This window comes from Culex pipiens, chromosome 2 (assembly GCF_016801865.2).
Source record: "Culex pipiens pallens isolate TS chromosome 2, TS_CPP_V2, whole genome shotgun sequence".
NCBI lineage: Eukaryota > Metazoa > Arthropoda > Insecta > Diptera > Culicidae > Culex > Culex pipiens.
In genome coordinates, this window is record NC_068938.1 from 3,797,443 (window position 1) to 3,819,375 (window position 21,933).

The window sequence follows — 21,933 nt, forward strand, 5'->3', positions numbered from 1 at the left end:
ATAAATCCTTCGAAAAATTACGTGCAGGTACAACTTGGAAGCAGTGCACTTAATCACAATTTCACACAGTATTTTTAGTTGCCAATTCCATGACTTTATAAAATTGATGTGCTTTTCTGGAACTTTTCAATAAATCTTATTTTGGCCAAAACAAAGCTCAAAAAAATTCACTCTTGTTCCACTAAAAACATATTAAAACAAACTAAGGGGTTCCGTTTGTCAACATCGAGCTTGATAGGACTATATGTTTTTTGTTGTAGGTTAATTTAACAAATTTTGAAGAATTACAATGCAACGTTCAAAAGTTATTAATTATTCAACAGAAGTATTCAACACAAAAAGCTGATTTCAGAAAGAGTATTTTCAAACTTCTTGCCCAACCATGCGTCTCCACCAACGCACTCAACCATGATTTCAGGGGTTTGCTTCTGCAAGCCCCAACAGTCCAAGATCACACGTACAGGCACACATGTTCCTCGCAGTTCTCTTAAATCGATATTGCGGAATATATCACAAAGGACCAGTTCTTCGACGGTTGGATAGCGCCCATCTGGTGACTCGAATATCATCTGCAGCACGTCGACGACCTACGGAGAAGGGAGAGAAAAGTGACTTTGTGAATCGTTCCAGGACAAACAAAAGGAAAATTGATAACAAAAAAAAAAAAAAAAAAAAGAAGCGTAAAGTCAGGTCAAAGTGTCACTAGCCCATAAGCCATCTGCCGGTGGAACGAAACGGATTTTCAAGATCAGAGAGAGGCAAGAACCCCGTGTGAAAATGGTCACCCGGCTTGTCAGGGTTCGCTGGATTTGATAGGTCGCGCACTGATAACGTCCACCAGTCTGCAAACAGGTGCGTTGTGACGCACAGGGCAAGCGATAATGGGCAGCAGCACAGTGATTCGTCGTAAAGTTTGGCTGATTCTAGATTTAAAAAAACGAAACAAAGTCATGGAAACACAAACCTGTGGGTAGCGCTCGAGATCGAGCTGATAGTGGCCCGGGGTCGGCTGGGGCGACGTGAGCTCGTACCCGGCGCACATCTCGAACAGCAAGTGGCCGAAGCAGACGACGTCGATGTTGTCAATGTCCGGGGCCGAGCGGGACCACACGATGGCGTTGACGCGCGAGTTGAGCCCGAGCAGTCCGTTCTCCAGGCCGGATAATCTGGGCGGAATCGAAGAGATAGAGAGGGAGGACAAAAGTGAATAAATGAGATTATAAATAATGGAATTAGTAGATTAATGGGACGTAAATTGTGTGACGGTGGAAGGGAGGTGCTTAGGGAGAAGGAGGAGGCAAAAAATCAGGATCCGAGATAAAAACAGACTTTGGAAAGCCAGAACCTCGGACGCATTAAGTTTGTAATGGGATTATGGAAGATTGCATCAGAGGATTGGTTTGATTTTTTTTTGCTGCGTTGGCCGGTTCCATGGTTCGTGAATGAAACATTTGCAATCGCTGGAAAAATCAAAATGTAATGGCTGCACCATAAATCAATTAGAGAACAAGCACGGAACCACGTAACGATAATTAGCACATTGTGAACAAAAATTAGCCTAAAAGCGTTTTCTTTTCTCATTTTGTGTAAGGCCGTTGCAAATATTTTTCAAAGTTTATGTCGGCCCTTCAAAATTGGTCCAAAAAATCAGGGGGCAAAAATTTTTTTTTTCAAAAAACTTTAAAATATTAACGAAAATAAAAGTCAAATCAACTGAAAACAATCTAAAACCCTTTTTTCTGAATTGATATTCATATTTAGCATGTTTGGGTTGGATTTAAAATATTTTTAATTTTCTTGAAGTTCCAATGTACAGCACTGCAAAAACTTTATTTTTGGCAAAAAATAAATTACTGAGGTATTTTGGAAACTAATGATTGCAAAAATGCATTTTTAAACACTTTATTCATTCAAATGTTAAAACCGTGGCTCGTAAATTCAATTTTTATTTTTTTATACATGAAAATTTGACATAAAATTTCACTCAATGGGTGTTTTTTGGAATTGCAAAAAATGTTGTTTGGAACTCGTTGCAAAACTTGATTTTTTCAGCACTCTTCGTATTTATCCAACTCGGTGAACCTCGTTGGATAAATGTACGACTCGTGCTGAAAAAATCCTCTTTTTGCAACTTGTTGCATAAACTACTATTTCTGCATTGAAAATATTTTTTAGCATGTTTGGGCTCGTTTTAAAATTTTTTTTGGTCAATACTTAGATATTTTGGAAACTTATGATTGCAATGCAACTGGCCAGGTGTATAATGCATTTTAAAACCACTTTTTTCATTCAAGTTTTGTTACCTTATTATTTCTGGAAGGAAATGTATGAAATTATGTCGTTTGAGAAGGAATTTTCTGATCTATTTGGTGTCTTCAGCAAAGCAATATGTACAAGAAAAATATCCATTTTTTACTTAACTTTTTCTGATAACAAGTTGAGTATATGTATGTATGTATGTATGATCCCCATACCCGCAGGCAACTTGGTCCTGGAACACATGTGAGCGCTAGGTGAACAATTCGATCATCTTTTACTCCGTAATCTGTACACCCACGTGCATAAGTTTTTTTGCACGAATTTTAGTGCTACAAATACCGGCGCGAAGAATAAAAAGAAACCCCTTTTCCCTCCCCAAGCGCCGGAAATTTGTAGCGGGTGTAGGGACACTTTGTATAGACGCCCTTGCTCCCATCACGTCACTGAGGGTATGGAGCGACGAGAAATTAATAAGCATGCCCCCCTAGTCGAACCTTCATTAGAGAAGCAGGCAATCCACAACTCACAGCGAACGACCAAGGGAACACCCTACCGCGTATATAGTAAGATTGGCGTGGTTGGTCTTTAATGAGTTGTAAATATGTTAGAATATATGAAGAGTTGCCTGTATTAAAATGGAAAGCTCTCACCAAATGAATTAATCTTCATGTTTTGTTGAATATCGAATCTTGTTAAAACTTAGTGCACCGAAAAAACTTCGCAAACTTGTTTTCTTGAGTTGCTAATATGGATAGGAAACAGCATCAAAAACAACAAAAAAATAATTACAAATGAAGCAGGAAGAAATAGTTTAGCACATACTAGAGAATGAACATTTTGAGGAAATCAACATTTGGTACAAAAAAAAAAAAATTAAAAATATGACAGCATACTTAATTCCTTGATTGAATATACTGACATACTCAAGTATCAACATCAAAAATTAATAAAATAATAAGATACAAATAGGATATAACAATTTATGCAAAATGATGATTTTTTAGTCGTTTATTAGTACAAAGATGGATAGGAAAAGTAAGTATTTACAAAAGGAAATTTTTTTAAAGTTCAGAAACTTTGAACAGAAATTTTTGAAAAGCCATAAAAATCATCAAACATAAAACTCGTTTACAATACCTCAATTTATTCTTAAATATATGATTAATTCATAAAGCAGCATACAGTTTCTGAATTAATTACTCGGTGCAGTTTTCTTTAATATTTATTTTTAATATTTAAAAACAAATATAAATATAAACCAAATCGAAGTAATCATGGTTTTCTCTACTTTCACTTATATTCTCAAATCTATATTAATTGTGTAAACGTCATTTTTCAATTTAGAAAAAAAAATTAATTAAAAAAGGCATATTTTTCTGTAATAAGGTGTAACTTGAACTTGATCATTATTCATTTTAATCAACAATAATCAAAAAAACAGAACAAATTTTAAATTTAAGAATTATTTTCGTTTGAATTTAGTTTAATTTTCATTCATTAACATCAATTCAATTCACTTAAGGATCATTGATTTTTTTTCCAATTAAAATTAAAGCACTATGTTTTTAAGCAAAATAAAATGACATCAGAAAAGGTACAAACTCACCGGGAAGGTTCAACACATGCAATTAAATAAATACTTTAAATACTTTTTATACTTTAAATACATTTAATACTTTGCTTTGCTTTGAAATAGTTTAAATACTTTCAATAATTTTAAATTGCATTGCAGTGATGAAGTGTCTTTAATAAAACTAATAGTAATTTAAAGACTTTTAATAATTACTGCATCTGCTGTGAATACTCAAAATACTCTTTTTACTTTTAATATTTTCAATACTAATAAATATATTATGGTGGTGATTGGTTTTATTTTAAATTTGAATTAGGCCTTTTTGATTTGATTTATGAATATTTTTACTCTGAATAAAAATTGTTTTGTTGTATTAGGTGTCGTAACAGAATATAAATATATTTCATTATACGATTTTGTTAACGATAGTTTGTCGTCTTTTTTTAATTTTTTTTTAAACATTAAATTAGAAAAAACAAATTCAAATCAAAACAAATTCATAATTTTATATTTAAAATATACATCATTTGAAAATTTTTGTACAGTACTGAATTTTTAAGTACTTTAATTGAACTTAAATCAATTGAATTGAACTTAAATCAATCAATGAATGTAAAAAAAAAGTAAAGTATGTCATGGAAATCAGAACTTTGACAAAATAATTTAAAATGTCGTTGACTCGACAAATATGACAAATATAAAAACGTTTGAATAAGAGAAAAGGAACTTCCTCACCGGCATTCTGCTATGCATCCGCAAACTAATTCCGTTCCAGTCGATCCATCTAACAGCTTCCGACTGCGCCGGGGTTTCCAACAACATCGCCATCGGACTCTTTACAGAACCAACAGCCATCTTCTAAGTCTCGTTGTTCCAACGAGCGCTCCGTAAAACATCCGGAATTTTCTTTTCCTCTACACTCTTAAAAATCAGTTGAATTTTTCTCCGCAAGAGTTTCTGTCTTTTGCAAACACTCATTTTTCCTCCTCTTCTTCGGAGAATCAACGGTACCCGGATGACCACGGAACGGAACTTAACCGACGACTTTGAATAATAAATCTTTTTTTCAATTTTCACTGAAAAATCTTTTTTTTTTAGCGAAAATGACGCGAGCGAAAATTTAACGACCTTCTTGTTGCGCGACCTACTTCGATCCCTTTTTCTGATAACAAGTTGAGTGCCCACAAAATGTATTTTTTATTTTAATTTTTTTTGTTAATTATTTTTTTAAAGCAATATCGAAATTGTTATAAAAAAGTACTTTAAAATTTTATTTGGTAAAATGAACCGTTTTCAAGTTAAAGCTTCTTTTAGGTATACATTTTAGATTTTTTTTAAAGTTTTTTTTAGTTTAAAAAATAATTCTTGAACGAAAAGAAATTTTTAAAGGACTGAATATTTGTCTCTCTGGAACATTGAAAATCGGGCAATTGGTTTCTGAGATATATCCTCATATAGAATACGAATCGATTGATCCGATTTTCAATGAAATGTTTTTTTTTGTGTTTTTCTTTAAAAATAGTTTACAAATCTAGCTTTAATTTTGAAAAGGTTCAAAAATAGAGAATTTTTCTTACTTCACATTTGAGACCAAATTACAAGTTTTTTTTTGAAATATTTGGATCCAAAGTTTAGAAAAAAATATCTCGCAAAACATAACTTCTAATATTTTTTTGAAAATCGAGATAAATCGCGTGGTTGACAAGCAAACCCCATATTTATGTATATTTTTATTTAAAAGATGGAATTGAACATTGTGACACTGTAAAAATAACGTTTACAAAATATAAGAGTTTTAAAAAGGCTTTTTTTTGTTATCGATGATAATATGACCCGTATAAGTTATTGAAGATTTGAAAATACTTTCCTTCGTTCCTTATTATATGTTCTACGATATTTTACAGTTGAGTATCGAGAAATTGCAGATATTTTCGTAATTTCTTTGTGAAAAAACGTTTTTAGGTGTTGATTTGTAAACAGAGACCAAATTAAATAAAAATTACGCAAAAATGTCTTTTTTTTAATTTTAAAAATATTGTAAAAGAATAGCATTTCTCCTAATATGGTTCAGCCTCTTAAAGCTCCAGTTCTGTTAATATCAATCAATAAACGTCAACCAATAAATGTCTCATTTATCGAATGACGATCTCTCGGTTCGATTTTTAGTGTCAGAAAATGAAACTTTTGGGAAATTGTCTGCTCTTTTTCATAGAAATGATTTCACATTTCCTCACACAAACCTTAGATTTCAATTCAAATTTCTATATGTTTCATTGGATAAAATACGGCAATGTTTGTGCTTTAGGTGGATTTTTTTCCCCAGCAAAAAGTAATTTTAAAAAGTTTTTGAAAATTCACTTTTCTTTTATCGAATTTGCAATTCAAAAGTATTTTGGTTAGAATTAGTGAAAGTGGACTATTCGCATTTAAGTTCAGTTTTTAAAAAAATCATTTTAGAATGACGAGTCAATTATTGTTTATTACACAAAAAAATGAAATTTCAATGAGATTTTTCAACTTGCACAAATATTTTAACCTTTATTTGTAGCCCTCTTCTGTAGATCAAAGGTGTCTGTTTTTGTCATTATCAAAAATTCACAGTATTGGATAAATTTCGAAAAAATCAAAAACTTTTTCAATTTTGAATGACCTTAAGTTTAAACCTTTTATGATCAACTGATTAATCCAAATTTTAAACAGAAGTTCGATTTGAAAATTATAATTTGGAAACAAAATTATTCCTTTATAAAATAACTAGTAGATTTTAATTACCAAATGGCCAAAATATAATTTTCGTTTTTATTTCCTACTTCTGCTAATCCCATAATTCAAGGGAGTTATTGTTCTAACATGAATTATGACTAGAAATTATTTAGTATTGAAATGAACTTGTTAAAACTTAATTATAGTCAGAATTGCAAAATGATAGTTTATGCAACAAGTTGCAAAAATGTGATTTTTTCAGCACGAGTCGTACATTTATCCAACGAGGCTTATCGATTTGTATAATTACGACAAGTGCTGAAAAAATCATATTTTTGCAACGAGTTGTTAACAACATTTTCATAATTCCGAAAAACGCTTTTTAATAGTAGTTTATGCAACAAGTTGCAAAAAGAGGATTTTTTCAGCACGATTCATACATTTATCCAACGAGGTTCACCGAAAAAATCAAGTGCTGAGCAGGGCCGTATCTAAGGGGGGTGTTATGGGTGTTCAACACCCCCCATAGAAAAAATGGCTCACACCCCTAACGCCCCGTAGGGCCGCCATTTTTTAATGACTATCAAAATTTGACACCCAGAGAAAAACTTCACTCTCACAAGATACACCACTAGTGAAAACTCAACTCTCAGTAAATACGCCCTCATAAAAACATTTGACGCTACGAAAAAACTCCACTTTCACAAAACACGCCCATCTAAAAATATTTAAAATAACTATGTTCGTTGACGCCAAGAGAAAAGTAAACTCTTACTCAATACGCCCTCATGAAAATATTTGCAAAAAAAAAAACTAATCGTTGACGCCTTGAGAAAACCCAACTTTCATTAAATACGCCCTCAAGAAAATTAAAAAAAAACTTTGATCGTTGACGCCTTGAGAAAAACTTTACTTGCACTAAATACGCCCTCAAGAAAATATTAAAAAAAAAACTTTGGTTGTTGACGCCTTGAGAAAAACTAAAGTCTCGCTTAATACGCCTTCATAAAAATAATTTAAAAAAAAAACTTTGATCGCTGACGCCTTAAAAAAACTCAACTTTCACTAAATACGCCCTCAATAAAATATTTAAAAAAAATCTTTTATCATTGACGCCTTGAAAAAAAAACTCAACTTGCACTAAATACGCCCTCAAGAATATATTTTGAAAAAAACTTGTATCGTTGATGCCTTGAAAATAAACGCTACTCTTAATTATTTCATAAAGGCGTATTTACCTTCATAAAATAATTGAAAAAAACTTTGATCGTTGACGCATTGAAAAAAAAACTTTCACTAAAAACGCCCTCAAGAAATTATTAAAAAAAAAACTTTGATCGTTGACGCCTTGCAAAAAAACTTCCACAAAATACGCCCTCAAGAAACTATAAAAAAAAGCTTTGATCGCTGACGCCTTGAAAAAAAAAACTAAGCTCTCGCTTATTACGCCTTCATTAAAATAATTAAAAAAAAAATTGATCGTTGACGCCTTGAAAAAAAAAACGTTCACTAAATACGCCCTCAATAAATTATTAAAAAAAAAACTTTGATCGTTGACGGCTTGAAAAAAAAATCAACTGTCACTAGATACGCCCTCAAGAAAATATAAAAAAAGCTTTGATCGCTGACGCATTGAAAAAAACTAAACTCTCGCTTAATATGCCTTCATAAAAATTATTTAAAAAAAACTTTGATCGTTGACGCCTTGCAAAAAAACTTCCACTAAATACGCCCTCAAGAAAATATTAAAAAAAACTTTGATCGTTGACGCCTTGAAAAAAATTCAACTGTCACTAAATACGCCTTCAAGAAAATATAAAAAAAGTTTTGATCGCTGACGCTCGAAAAAAAAACTAAACTCTCGCATAATACGCCTTCATAAAATTATCAAAAAAAAAACTTTGATCGTTGACGCCTTGAAATTTTATTTTTCACTAAATACGCCCTCAATAAATTATTTTAAAAAAACTTTGATCGTTGACGGCTTGAAAAAAAATCAACTGTCACTAAATACGCCCTTAAGAAAATATAAAAAAAGCTTTGATCGTTGACACCTTGAAAAAAACTATACTCTCGCTTAATACGCCTTCATAAAAATTATTTAAAAAACTTTGATCGTTGACGCCTTGAAATTTTATTTTTCACTAAATACGCCCTCAATAAATTATTTAAAAAAAAACTTTGATCGTTGACGGCTTGAAAAAAAATTCAACTGTCACTAAATACGCCCTTAAGAAAATATAAAAAAAGCTTTGATCGTTGACGCCTTGAAAAAAACTAAACTCTCGCTTAATACGCCTTCATAAAAATTATTTAAAAAAAAACTTTGATCTTTAACGCCTTGAAATTTTATTTTTCACTAAATACGCCCTCAATAAATTATTAAAAAAAAAACTTTGATCGTTGACGGCTTGAAAAAAAATTCAACTGTCACTAAATACGCCCTTAAGAAAATATAAAAAAAGCTTTGATCGTTGACGCCTTTAAAAAAACTAAACTCTCGCTTAATACGCCTTCATAAAAATTATTTAAAAAAACTTTGATCGTTGACGCCTTGAAAAAAAAACTTTCACTAAATACGCCCTCAATAAATTATTTAAAAAATAACTTTGATCGTTGACGGCTTGAAAAAAAATCAACTGTCACTAAATACGCTCTTAAGAAAATATAAAAAAGCTTTGATCGTTGACGCCTTGAAAAAAACTAAACTCTCGCTTAATACGCCTTCATAAAAATTATTTAAAAAAACTTTGATCGTTGACGCCTTGAAAAAAAAACTTTCACTAAATACGCCCTCAAGAAATTATTAAAAAAAAAACTTTGATCGTAGACGCCTTGCAAAAAAATTTCCACTAAATACGCCCTCGGCTTGAAAAAAAATCAACTGTCATTAAATACGCCCTTAAGAAAATATAAAAAAGCTTTGATCGTTGACGCCTTGAAAAAAACTAAACTCTCGCTTAATACGCCTTCATAAAAATTATTAAAAAAAAACTTTGATCGTTGACGCCTTGAAAAAAAACTTTCACTAAATACGCCCTCAAGAAATTATTAAAAAAAAACTTTGATCGTAGACGCCTTGCAAAAAAATTTCCACTAAATACGCCCTCATGGAAATATAAAAAAAGCTTTGATCGCTGACGCCTTGAAAAAAAAACTAAACTCTCGCTTAATACGCCTTCATAAAAATTATTTAAAAAAAACTTTGATCGTTGACGCCTTGAAATTTTTTTTAACTAAATACGCCCTCAATAAATTATTTAAAAAATAACTTTGATCGTTGACGGCTTGAAAAAAAATCAACTGTCACTAAATACGCCCTTAAGAAAATATAAAAAAAGCTTTGATCGTTGACACCTTGAAAAAAACTATACTCTCGCTTAATACGCCTTCATAAAAATTAATTAAAAAACTTTGATCGTTGACGCCTTGAAATTTTATTTTTCACTAAATACGCCCTCAATAAATTATTTAAAAAAAAACTTTGATCGTTGACGGCTTGAAAAAAAATTCAACTGTCACTAAATACGCCCTTAAGAAAATATAAAAAAAGCTTTGATCGTTGACGCCTTGAAAAAAACTAAACTCTCGCTTAATACGCCTTCATAAAAATTATTTAAAAAAAAACTTTGATCTTTAACGCCTTGAAATTTTATTTTTCACTAAATACGCCCTCAAGAAATTATTAAAAAAAAAACTTTGATCGTAGACGCCTTGCAAAAAAATTTCCACTAAATACGCCCTCGGCTTGAAAAAAAATCAACTGTCATTAAATACGCCCTTAAGAAAATATAAAAAAGCTTTGATCGTTGACGCCTTGAAAAAAACTAAACTCTCGCTTAATACGCCTTCATAAAAATTATTAAAAAAAAAACTTTGATCGTTGACGCCTTGAAAAAAAACTTTCACTAAATACGCCCTCAAGAAATTATTAAAAAAAACTTTGATCGTAGACGCCTTGCAAAAAAATTTCCACTAAATACGCCCTCATGGAAATATAAAAAAAGCTTTGATCGCTGACGCCTTGAAAAAAAAACTAAACTCTCGCTTAATACGCCTTCATAAAAATTATTTAAAAAAAACTTTGATCGTTGACGCCTTGAAATTTTTTTTAACTAAATACGCCCTCAATAAATTATTTAAAAAATAACTTTGATCGTTGACGGCTTGAAAAAAAATCAACTGTCACTAAATACGCCCTCAAGAAAATATAAAAGGAGCTTTGATCGCTGACGCCTTGAAAAAAACTAAAGTTTAGCTTAATACGCCTTCATAAAAATCTCGAAAAATCGAAATCGCACTAAAAACGGCCAGCTATTTTTATTATAAAGCCTTTGACTAACTGGATAGGCCCTCCTGGATTTTGTTAGTAAAATACTTAGATCGTTATACCGGCTCCGTGGCTTAATGGTTGCGGCTTCTGCCTCGAATGCAGAAGGTTCAGGGATCAAATCCCGGTCGGTTCCCTTGAAATTTGGAATCAGGAATTGAACTTTAAATATGAACAAAAAACCTTTAGGTGAGTGGGATTCGAACTCACACCCTTTGGATTGATGGTCTGGGACGCTAACCAGTCAGCCATTATGGAGTTAATGCTCTAGAACTGAATTGATCCGTAGTGGCGAAATAATGTCACAAGGTATAACATATCAATCCATTATATAACTACTAACACCGTCTCAAAACAGCCCAGGGCCATCTCATATACTCATGAACTGGACGAGGGAGTCGTGGATTGCCTGGCCCGAGTCATCTGCATTACCGATCTTTGTCCGTACAATTTCAGAAGAAATCGTTAGCCAGAGAAAGGTAATCGCTTCAAAGGTTCTTGAGATATATGGTGGTTACTAACCGAACCGTCTCAGTTGAAATATACTGTGGTCATGGCCAAGTCCTGCCAAGGCGGGGGTTCAAATACATACATACATACATACATACAAAATACTTAGATCGTTATCGGCCAGATCCAAATCCAACTTTGACTATGTACGCCAAAGTGTTTTTTTTTTTTATATATATAGGGTCATTTCTCCCCAACTGGAAACAAAAAAGTACAAATTCGAAATCTACTTTTTCTGATCCTGCTGAAATTTGGCGAAACTGTTTATCATATCGAAACATGCAAAAATCTTCTATTTTTTGGCACTGCCCCAAAGTTTTGCGATTTTCGCCAGTTAAAAAAATATTGTCAAATATTTTGGAAAAAAATAATAGAGCAATATTCGACTGCAATTTAGAAAAAAAAACTTGACGCTGATTCAATTCAGCGTCAACATTTTGATTAAAATCAAACATGGCAGCATTCTGAGCAATTAGAATAAATGATGCAGGGATGGATGTAGGTAAATTCTGCTACTTTAAGCTTATAAATTTGAAATTCTCAAGAGATATCAACTTGTCCTGACAAGTAAAGTTTGATTCGAATAAAAAATTTGATGATGCCATATAATTCAGCGTTTTTTAAAAAAAGCAGTCGATTTTTGCTTTTTTGTATCCAAGACATGGCCATTTGAAAACTAATTTAAAAAAATAGATGAAAATCGTAAAACTTTGGGGCGGTGCCAAAAAGGAGGGATTTTGCATGTATTGTATGGGCAGCTGTCAAACTTCTATGGAAACTTGTACGGACAAATCAATGTTTTTTTTACGATATTATCTTTTTTATCTACAAACTGTTCTCTGAAATGTGATTGATTCGAAAATGTTTAAAAATGTTATTGTGTGATATAACGAGGATTGAAAAAAAAAAGTTGTTGGTTGGTATGTTACATTTGACAAGAAAAAAAATATCTGTCAGCTTTGATGTTTGTCTTCTTTCAAAGAAAGCTAGGAATCTGGTAAGTTTGGTACGAAAACTTTTTGTTGATTTTGATTTTCCAAAAACTTTATGAGCTAATAGTTTAAGTTTTAAAGAACAACTTTGTTGAAAACATCGAAGAGATACGTCTAAATCGCCCTAATTTTTTTTAAACTAAAATCTAACTAACTATGTTTTAAAAATAATAAAAACTGCGAAAACCAAAACGCATAGATAATACGAGTTGATTTCCATTTTGAATTGATTTGGCTTGAGATGCTCGAGTTCGTTACCAATCTGGCTTAAGCTGTGTATAGATAAAAAAATGCTCTCATGTAAAATTTTCCCGAAAAACTAAGGGGCAAAACAAATTACTGAAGAGAAAAAAATTAATTGGAAACAAAACAATCTAAACTATCAAGGGGTTCAATGGCGTTATTTCAATATTTTCTATCACATATATCACATCAATGATATATGCAAGAATAACAATATTTTCATGAACTTATTGAATTTTAGATATTTTTTTAGCATTACTGCTACAATATATAAAGCAAATTTCACTTTTTTGTTTGGTACGCATTTGTTGACTGTATACGCCCTTCCTATAACACACAAACACCCCTAACGCCTTATAAGGGAAAACACCCCCCATTGAAGAATCCTGGATACGGGCCTGGTGCTGAGTGCTGAAAAAATCAAGTTTTGCAACGAGTTCCATACAACATTTTTTGCAATTTCAAAAAACACCCATTGAGTGAAATTTTAAGTCGAATTATCATGTATTTTGTCAATAAATCGTTTAAATCAAAAAAAAAATGTTGAAAAGTGTTACTTTTCGAAACAAGTGCTGAAAAGTTCAACTTTTCAGCACTCATTTCAGTGTTGAAAAGTAGAACTTTTCAGCATTTATTTTGAAAAGTGTTGCTATTCGATTCTGTTATTTTTGGTACAGAAAAGTAAGCTATTTCGTCGTTCAAGAATGACAGGAAAAGTAAGTAGTTTCACGACGGAATTGCAAAAACAAAATTTTATCCTTAAATAATTGCTTTAAAAACCTGGAATTGAACTGAAATAAAAATAACAGAATAATAAATAACAGAAAGTTTTTTTTAAATTGGATTGATCAGAATATTCATTCTCAATCTAAAAAAAAATTGCAAGGCAGCATCCTCGCAAGTCAGCTCATCCAAACGTGCGCGTGAAGATGAGAGTAACGACTCAAGCTATGCGAGCGCCCTGAAGAAAGCTGCCATCAACGTGCGTGGCACAGCACAGCAAGCAGAAAATGAGGCAGATTTGTTCCCGACAGACTCTACGTTCGCAGCCAGCGGTTCTCCCGTTTTTTGGTTGTACATGAGAGGTTTCCGTCCGAACATCACCCCTGAGAGGGTTTCTGAATGGGTTCAGTCAAAGCTCGGAACCAGCGACATCAAAGTTCGAAAACTGGTACCCAAAGGCAGAGACGTGAGCGAACTCTCGTTTGTGTCTTTCAAAGTGGGTTTGCCGGTTGACCTGAAGGACGTAGCCCTCTGCAAAGACACTTGGCCTTCGCTGATTTTGTGCCGTGAGTTCGAGGACTATAACTCGCAGTCGGGGTTCGATCCGGAAAGACCTCAGGCGCCAGCTACAGAGCAGTCCCAGATGATCGAAGAGCAGCAGCCGTTGGATCCCGTGCAGACCCAGACGCTGACGGTGCCTGTACAACAGACCGTTTCACCTGCCAACCAACCAACTCCGGCCGATGTCGCAATGGAGACTACCGAGTAGAAACTGCTGCCACATCCAACTCTCCACAAATTGCTGCTTCAACTCAACCAACTCATTCAGTGTTATTACCTCGACGCCAACGCCGACCGAATCGAAAGCTTGTCCCTTCCAGTCTCCTCTTTTATTACCAGAACGCAGGTGGTATTCGAACCAAAACTAACCAGTTTAACTTGGCCCTAGCCAGCAGCGATTACCATGTGATAGCGGTGTCTGAAACGGTATTCTGGATTCAGAGCTCTCATCCAACTATCAATTTTTTTCGAAAAGATCGTAGTCCTGCTACGAGTGAACTGAGGCGAGGAGGTGGTTGCCTTGTTGCCGTGAAGAATGGACTCGACGCAACTCTTGTGAAACTCGCCGGCTATGATCATCTGGAGCAGACCATAATTCGTGTCAAAGTTCGGCGGCAAAATGTATTTTTGTGCTGCATCTACATAAGACCGAACAGCCCGAACGATATCTACCTTTCGCACTACGCAGCTGTCCGTGAAGTGTTATCGAAAGCTGGCGTAAACGACTTAGTGATTGTAGTTGGAGACTACAACTTGCCTGGTCTGCGCTGGACGTTTGACGACGACGTGAACGCATTCATTCCCAGCAATGCCTCGACCGAAATTGAACTTGACCTTATGGAATCCTTACTGACGTCCGGAATGCAGCAGGTTTGTAATCTCTCCAATGCTAGAGGCAACATACTTGACCTAGCTTTCGTGAACGACGCAGATAGAGTTGACCTGATCGAACCTCCGTCGGCTATTCTCAAACCCGACCGACATCACAAACAGTTTGTACTGAAGGTTGACCTCCACCACAATCCCGACCAAGTTAGCCAACACTCTGCTGACGTTGCTGATTTTGAATTCAACCGATGTGACCATGTTGCTGTTACGGATGCATTGAATCAAATCGACTGGGACAACGTGCTGAACTCGGAAGACGCCAACACTCAAGCATCACAGTTCTACAGCGTAGTATTTGACGTGTTTCAACAGCTCGTGCCGAGGAAACGGATAGCTAGAGATCGATCAATCAAACAACCATGGTGGAATGCTGAGTTACGGCATAAGCGGAACATTCTGCGCAAAGCAAGGAAACGACTGTTTCGGTCGAAATCACCGGAGGATAACGTTTGTGTCGAGCGACTGGAAACGGAGTACGAGCTGCTGAACGAAACACTATACCGTGAGTACCTCGACAACATTCAAACCCGCTTAACGGATGACCCTTCGTCGTTTTGGAGCTACGTTAAGAGCAGGAAGCGAACTGATGGCATTCCTTCCGTGGTCGATTCGGGTGATCGTAGCTCAAACAGTCCTGAAGAAGCAGCTAATTTATTTGCCGACTTTTTCAAAGGCGTGTTCAACCATGGCTTGCACACCGCTCCAGCAGATTATCTCGACGAAATTCCCTCCCACAACATTGACATGCCATTTCCGGTTCTTTCTGAAGCAGAAGTTCTAGAAGCTTTGGCTGCAGTTGACTCTTCAAAAGGCCCTGGTCCTGATAAGCTGTCACCTTCTTTCATTAAAATGTGCGCTGGATCGTTGGCACACCCTGTAAGCTTAGTCTTCAACCGATCGCTTACAAATGGTCAGTTCCCAGATGTGTGGAAAGTTGCTGCCATTACGCCAATTCATAAATCTGGACGAAGGAAAGATGTTCAAAACTACAGACCGATCTCAATACTATCCTGCCTGCCAAAAGTTCTAGAACAACTGATTCACAAAAGAATGTACGCTGCCGCAGTCCCCATCATATCGGAGTTTCAGCATGGGTTCGTGAAGAAACGATCCACAGTCTCGAACTTGATGCTGTACGTTAGCTCGATAAATTCCAGCCTTGAGAAACGGTGCCAGGTTGATTCCGTGTACGTGGACTTTGCCAAAGCCTTTGATAAGGTGCCTCATAACTTGGCAATTGAAAAGCTGAGACGTATGGGATTCCCTCGCTGGCTCACGGTATGGCTCTCTTCCTATCTGACCGGCAGAACAGGGTTTGTTCGCATAGGAAGCTCACGATCGCTCCAGTTTGCCGTGACCTCCGGAGTGCCGCAGGGAAGCCACCTCGGCCCATTGATCTTTTTACTGTTCGTCAACGACATTTGCACTCACCTCAAATCCCAAAAGTTGCTGTATGCAGATGACCTCAAAGTGTTTCGTGTTGTTTCCTCTGCCATCGATTGCGTCGCCCTGCAGCAGGATATCTGCGCTATTAACGAATGGTGTGTTAGGAACGGGATGAAGGTGAATGAAGAGAAATGCAACGTCATCAGCTTCTCTAAGAAACAGGACACGATTCACTACCGATATGAGATGAAGTCACACTTGTTAACTCGTGTCGACTGCATCAAAGACCTCGGCGTAATGATGGACCACAAGCTCACCTTCGACAAGCATGTCGCTGTCACTTCCGCTAAGGCCTTTGCAACGCTGGGATTCCTTCGACGTAACACGGTGGACTTCGAGAACATTCGGGCACTTAAAACGCTGTACATCTCTCTGGTACGAAGTATTCTCGAGTATGCTGTGCAAGTCTGGGCACCGCATTACGCAGTTCTGTGTGACCGCTTGGAGAAAGTGCAGAAAAGCTTTACACTATACGCTCTACGTCGCCTGCCCTGGAGGAACCCTGCGTACCTAACAAGTTACGATGACCGCCGAAGATTACTACAATTAGAATCTCTAGAACATCGCCGGATTTTCCTGCAACGTCTGTTTGTGTTTGACGTTCTTACAAACCGAGTAGACTGCCCGGAGATCCGTCAGAAAATGAGCCTTCACGAGCCCCAACGTGCGCTGAGAACCTACCTGCCGTTTAGGATCGCTAGGCACACTACCGTTTACGGACAAAACCACCCGATCGATCGCTGCTGCCGTTATTTCAACCCAGTTTGGTGCTTTTTTAATTTCGACATGACAAAAGAACTATTTAAAACTAAAATTAGAAACTTGTTGTGACGTACCTTTATGTTTTTAATGTTTTATATCTGTTTATACGTTTAGTTTATAAGTATATACAGTCTGTGCGGCATAATGCCGAAGACGGTGACAAATAAACAATCAAAAAAATATTACAACACTTTTGTGTGAGTTTTTCAAATATGTTGTAAATTTACATTTGCATTAAAACCTAAATATTATGTAACCTTTTTGATGAAAAATGCCATCGATTACGAAAACAACACATGTTTTCGAAATTTGTTTCAACATTAGAAACAAGTAGCAAGTAGTATTTTTTATTAGTTTTCCCTTCCCCTGCCAAAATAAATTAAAGTGTAAACCATAGTTGAAAGGAGCTCCAAAAATCTATTAGGTTACGGTTAAATTTTCATGTACAACACGAAAATGTGAACTGATTATTCACTTAAAAAAATAATTGAACTGAATTGAAACAAGTTGCATTAAAAAAAAAAATATTTTAAGATAAAAAGTTTCCATTCCATACAAAATTAAGTGATTCAACGGCTCCCCCATTACCATCCAAATGAACACTTCCAACCCACACCGTACATCAAGCCGTTAGAGTCAACAATTGGCTGTCCTTTTTCCTGCCGCCGGCTGTTTGTGACCAGTCTGTGGCTGTGGTTTCTTGTCCACCCAGCCGACGTCGTCGTCGGTCACGCGATCCTTCCGTACTACAGTCACCGAGGCCGGGCGCCTTGTGTGTGCATAGTTTTCCATTACCCGCACCACCACCACCCCAAAAACAGGAAAACACGAGCAAAATAATCGCATTATAAAAATAAATTTCGCCCCTTCTTCCTACAACAATTACCGAACTAGCAAGTCTGGCGACTTTGGTGCATTAACCGCCTTCTCGTAAAGCCTTGTTTTCACTTTATTGATTCCATAATTTGTCGATAAACTTCCTGCTACTGACATTCCCACCCTACTTCGGGAAACGGGGCCAATATTTGACTTTCTTGAGGTTCTCGCCACTTTTTCTTCCCCGGGCGACATTTATACCGTTAATAACGAGAGCCACAATCTTGTGTGTGCCCAGGGAATTAGACCAACGCGTCATTGTCGGGCTTCACCACGTGGAAAATGGAGGGAAAACGTGCCCCAAAACGAACGAGAACGGTGGTATTAATCTTCTTGCCACGTGAAATTGACCGACCGACCAACCGCTCAAAATATTATATTAAATCAGTTTTAATTCCTCCCGGGATGATCCCACTTCTTTGGACGACGAATAACGACGGAGAAATGATGGCCAGTGAGCGTGAAATGAGAAGGATGGTCCTTTGGGGGGAAATGACGGCACGTCACGTCACGCCACATGACACGCTGGAACTGACGCCACAGGGGGAAGTTTTGGTCAGGATTTATCAGATTTGACCTAAATTTTACCTGGGAGAATTTGGTTTAAAGTTCAGCTACCATGCGTCTCCATCAAACTTCAACGGGAAAAAAATATAATTTGGTGGAGACGCATGGTAACTGAACTGTTCCAAAGTTACAAACTAACCAAAAAGAAAACCGAAACTCACCTGGCCACGCCGTTCTGCAGGATCACGTTGCCGCTGTGCAGGTGGCCGTGCGACGGTATTCCGCGTTCCCTTAAAAATAACAAAGCCTCTAAAATTTGACGTCCTAATCGTTGTACCTGGGACAGGGGCAGGCAGGTGGATTTCCGCGTATATTTACGACTCCATGGTTCGTTCCACTGGGACTGCATGAAAAACAACACAACAAGAGAGAGATTTCTGTTAGGTAAATACGGCAACGATAATAAAAAATATCCCGCCCCCTCTGCCGTCGGTCTGCTGCTCGAGGGACGTGATAAAAACGATAATTGAATTTTAAATTACATTTGTGGTTCCGCCGCCCCACCAAATGGTGATGTCCCCCCAACCCAAATAATTACCTTATAAATGAGATCCTTCAGACTGCCACGGGGGTTGAAGGGCATCACGAGACACGCGTAGTGATGGGCGTCGGTCGGGAAGAAGCCCAGATCGAGCACCGGGTAGATGTAAGGATGCTGCAGCGATCCGAGCAGTTCCATCAGGATTCCTTGGGGACACTCGGACTGGCCTCCGCCACCCTGGAACTCTTCGAAGGCAATGCAGTCGGCGGGTAGGGGTAGCAGCGTCATCAGCCGGTCCGTGCGTATCTAGGAACGAGAAACAGAGTTTTTGAATTCATTTTAGTACATTAAAAAAACTTTTACAATAAAATTAAAGTTTTCATAGTGTCATCCGAACAGAAATTAGTTTAAAGTTTGGATTTTTATTGTCAAAGTACCTTTAATTTGTAAAATTTCCTGAGCATTCAAAAAATTGGAACATTTTTTTTTGAGATTTTCAATGTCGAAAAATAAAAAAAAATGTAAAATTATATGCTCTTTCCTTCAAATTTTTTTTCAAATTATTTTTTCGAAAGGATCATGACATTTCTCAAATGTTCCATTTTTTTAACATTGCAAATTGGACCATTTGGAGCTGAGATATTGGCATTGGAAATGTTTCGATGGGACTTAAAAAAATAAAATTTCTTGCTTCTTTTTCTATTATTTGCTGTATTTCAACAACCAGAGGTCCAATCTAATATGTCCAATGTCTCTTAGGCGATTTAATTGGAAATTTTCTGATCTTATTTTAAATAATCCTATTTATACTATATTATTATTATAAAGGGGTAATTCTCCGCCAACTCACACAACAGTTGCCCCGACCCCTCTTCGATTTGCGTGAAACTTTGTCCTAAGGGGTAACTTTTGTCCCTGATCACGAATCCGAGGTCCGTTTTTTGATATCTCGTGACGGAAGGGCGGTACGATCCCTTCCATTTTTGAACATGCGAAAAAAGAGGTGTTTTTCAATAATTTGCAGCCTGAAACGGTGATGAGATAGAAATTTGGTGTCAAAGGGACTTTTAGGTAAAATTAGACGCCCGATTTGATAGCGTACTCAGAATTCCGAAAAAACGTATTTTTCATCGAAAAAAAAACACTAAAAAAGTTTTAAAAATTCTCCCATTTTCCGTTACTCGACTGTAAAAAATTTTGGAACATGTCATTTTATGGGAAATTTAATGTACTTTTCGAATCTACATTGACCCAGAAGGGTCATTTTTTCATTTAGAACAAAATTTTTCATTTTAAAATTTTGTTTTTTTTTCTAACTTTGCAGGGTTTTGTTTAGAGTGTAACAATGTTCTACAAAGTTGTAGAGCAGACAATTACAAAAATTTTGATATATAGACATAAGGGGTTTGCTTATAAATATCACGAGTTAATGCGATTTTACGAAAAAAAGTTTTGAAAATGCTGGTCGTCGTTGATCATGGCCGTTCATGGTTACCAGCGACAGACACGGACGACGAAACAAAAAGAAACGCAAAAAGTAAATTTTTCAAAAAAAAAAATTCGTAAAATCGTGATAACTCGTGATGTTTATAAGCAAACCCCTTATGTCTATATATTAATTTTTTTTTAATTGTCTGCTCTACAACTTTGTAGAACATTGTTACACTCTAAAAAATAACCCTGCAAAGTTAGAAAAAACACGAAATTTTAAAATGAAAAATTTTATTTTTGAAAAACAGGATTTTTTAAATTTCAACTAAATTTTTAGTGGCTATTTTTAAAAAACGGTGCACTTAAGGGACCATACATAAACCACGTGGACATTAGGTTGTTAAAAAAATGAAAATTTTGGAAAATCTTAAAAGATATCCTTTGGTTTGATTCTCTAGGTAAAAATAAGTAACTGTACAAATTTAGAGCCAAATCGGTTAAGGATCGCTTTTTATTGTAAAATTTTGTTTGGAAAAATCCTCAAAAATGTATTGGGATAACCAAACATTTCAAAATTACACCAAAAGGTGGCATTAGACACATAGTATCATGGCCAAGTGTGCGATTTTTGAGTAGAATTTTATGACTAACACCAATTTTTAGAAAAAATATAACTCGTTGGCAAAATTTTCGTCCACATCTCTATAAGCATCAAAAGTTGAGATTTTTTCTCTAAAATGTATAAAACATCAAAAAATTTAATGTGAATATGAAAATTATTTTTTTTGTGAAAAAATTGAATTAAAAATCGCTAAAATTTCACGAATGTTTCATATTTTAACATTGAAAATCGAACCATTAATTGCTGAGATATCGACGATAGAAAATGGTGGGTTGTTTGGGTGAGACTTAGAAAACATCCATTTTCCTGTTTTTAAACACTTGCATGCCAATATCGCAGCAACTAAACGTCGTATCAACAAAGTTCAAAAACGCAAAATGTATAGAATTTTTTCAGCTTTTCAAAAATATTTTGCACTAATAAAATATGTGCACTAATTAAAAAAAATAAAAAAACAAAAAACTGTGACTATTTTCAAAAAAGTCACCTGAAAATGGATTTAACTTGAATACGGTGCACTTTGGGAAAATTTTACTACAGTACTTTTTGATTGCAAATTTGATTTTAAATCGAAAATGGAAGTTGACAAAATTTTGCGACCAATATTTCGATTTTTTGAAAAACCTGTATTGATTCGAAAATTCATAAATCGGTCTAAGATTTTTTGCACAACCTGGAAATTTCTGAAAAGTTGGCTCTTTATGTTCCCTAAAACATCAAAATAATAAAAAAAATTATAGTGTTTTTATTTTTTGCAAATCAAGTTTTAGTGACAAAAAGTTAAATTAAAAATCACCCATTTTTTAACCGTGCATCTTTTTTTCAGTGTAGTCCTTATCCATACCTACAACTTTGCCAAATCGACACCAAATCGATCAAAAAATTCCTTCAAAAGATACAGATTTTTGAATTTTCATACATAATTTTTGTATGGACAGCTGCCAAATTTGTATGGAAAATTATATG

General features: G+C 35.4%; 1 protein-coding gene across 8 annotated transcripts in view; it reads right to left on the reverse strand.

Moving 5' to 3' along the window:
- LOC120412454 (slowpoke-binding protein-like) overlaps positions 1–21,933 on the reverse strand; it is a 141,199-nt gene that overhangs the window by 19,896 nt on the left and 99,370 nt on the right. For all 8 annotated transcript variants that reach the window (XR_005604817.2, XR_005604816.2, XM_039572923.2 and 5 more), the window contains 4 exons: positions 18,972–19,220; positions 18,595–18,776; positions 965–1,166; positions 462–587 (listed from right to left, as the gene is read on the reverse strand). Coding sequence is in view for 6 of the 8 variants with exons in the window: in XM_039572923.2 (XP_039428857.1) it covers positions 462–587; positions 965–1,166; positions 18,595–18,776; positions 18,972–19,220 (759 nt within the window). In the remaining 2 variants the exon portion in view is untranslated. The remainder of the gene's footprint in view (positions 1–461; positions 588–964; positions 1,167–18,594; positions 18,777–18,971; positions 19,221–21,933) is intronic.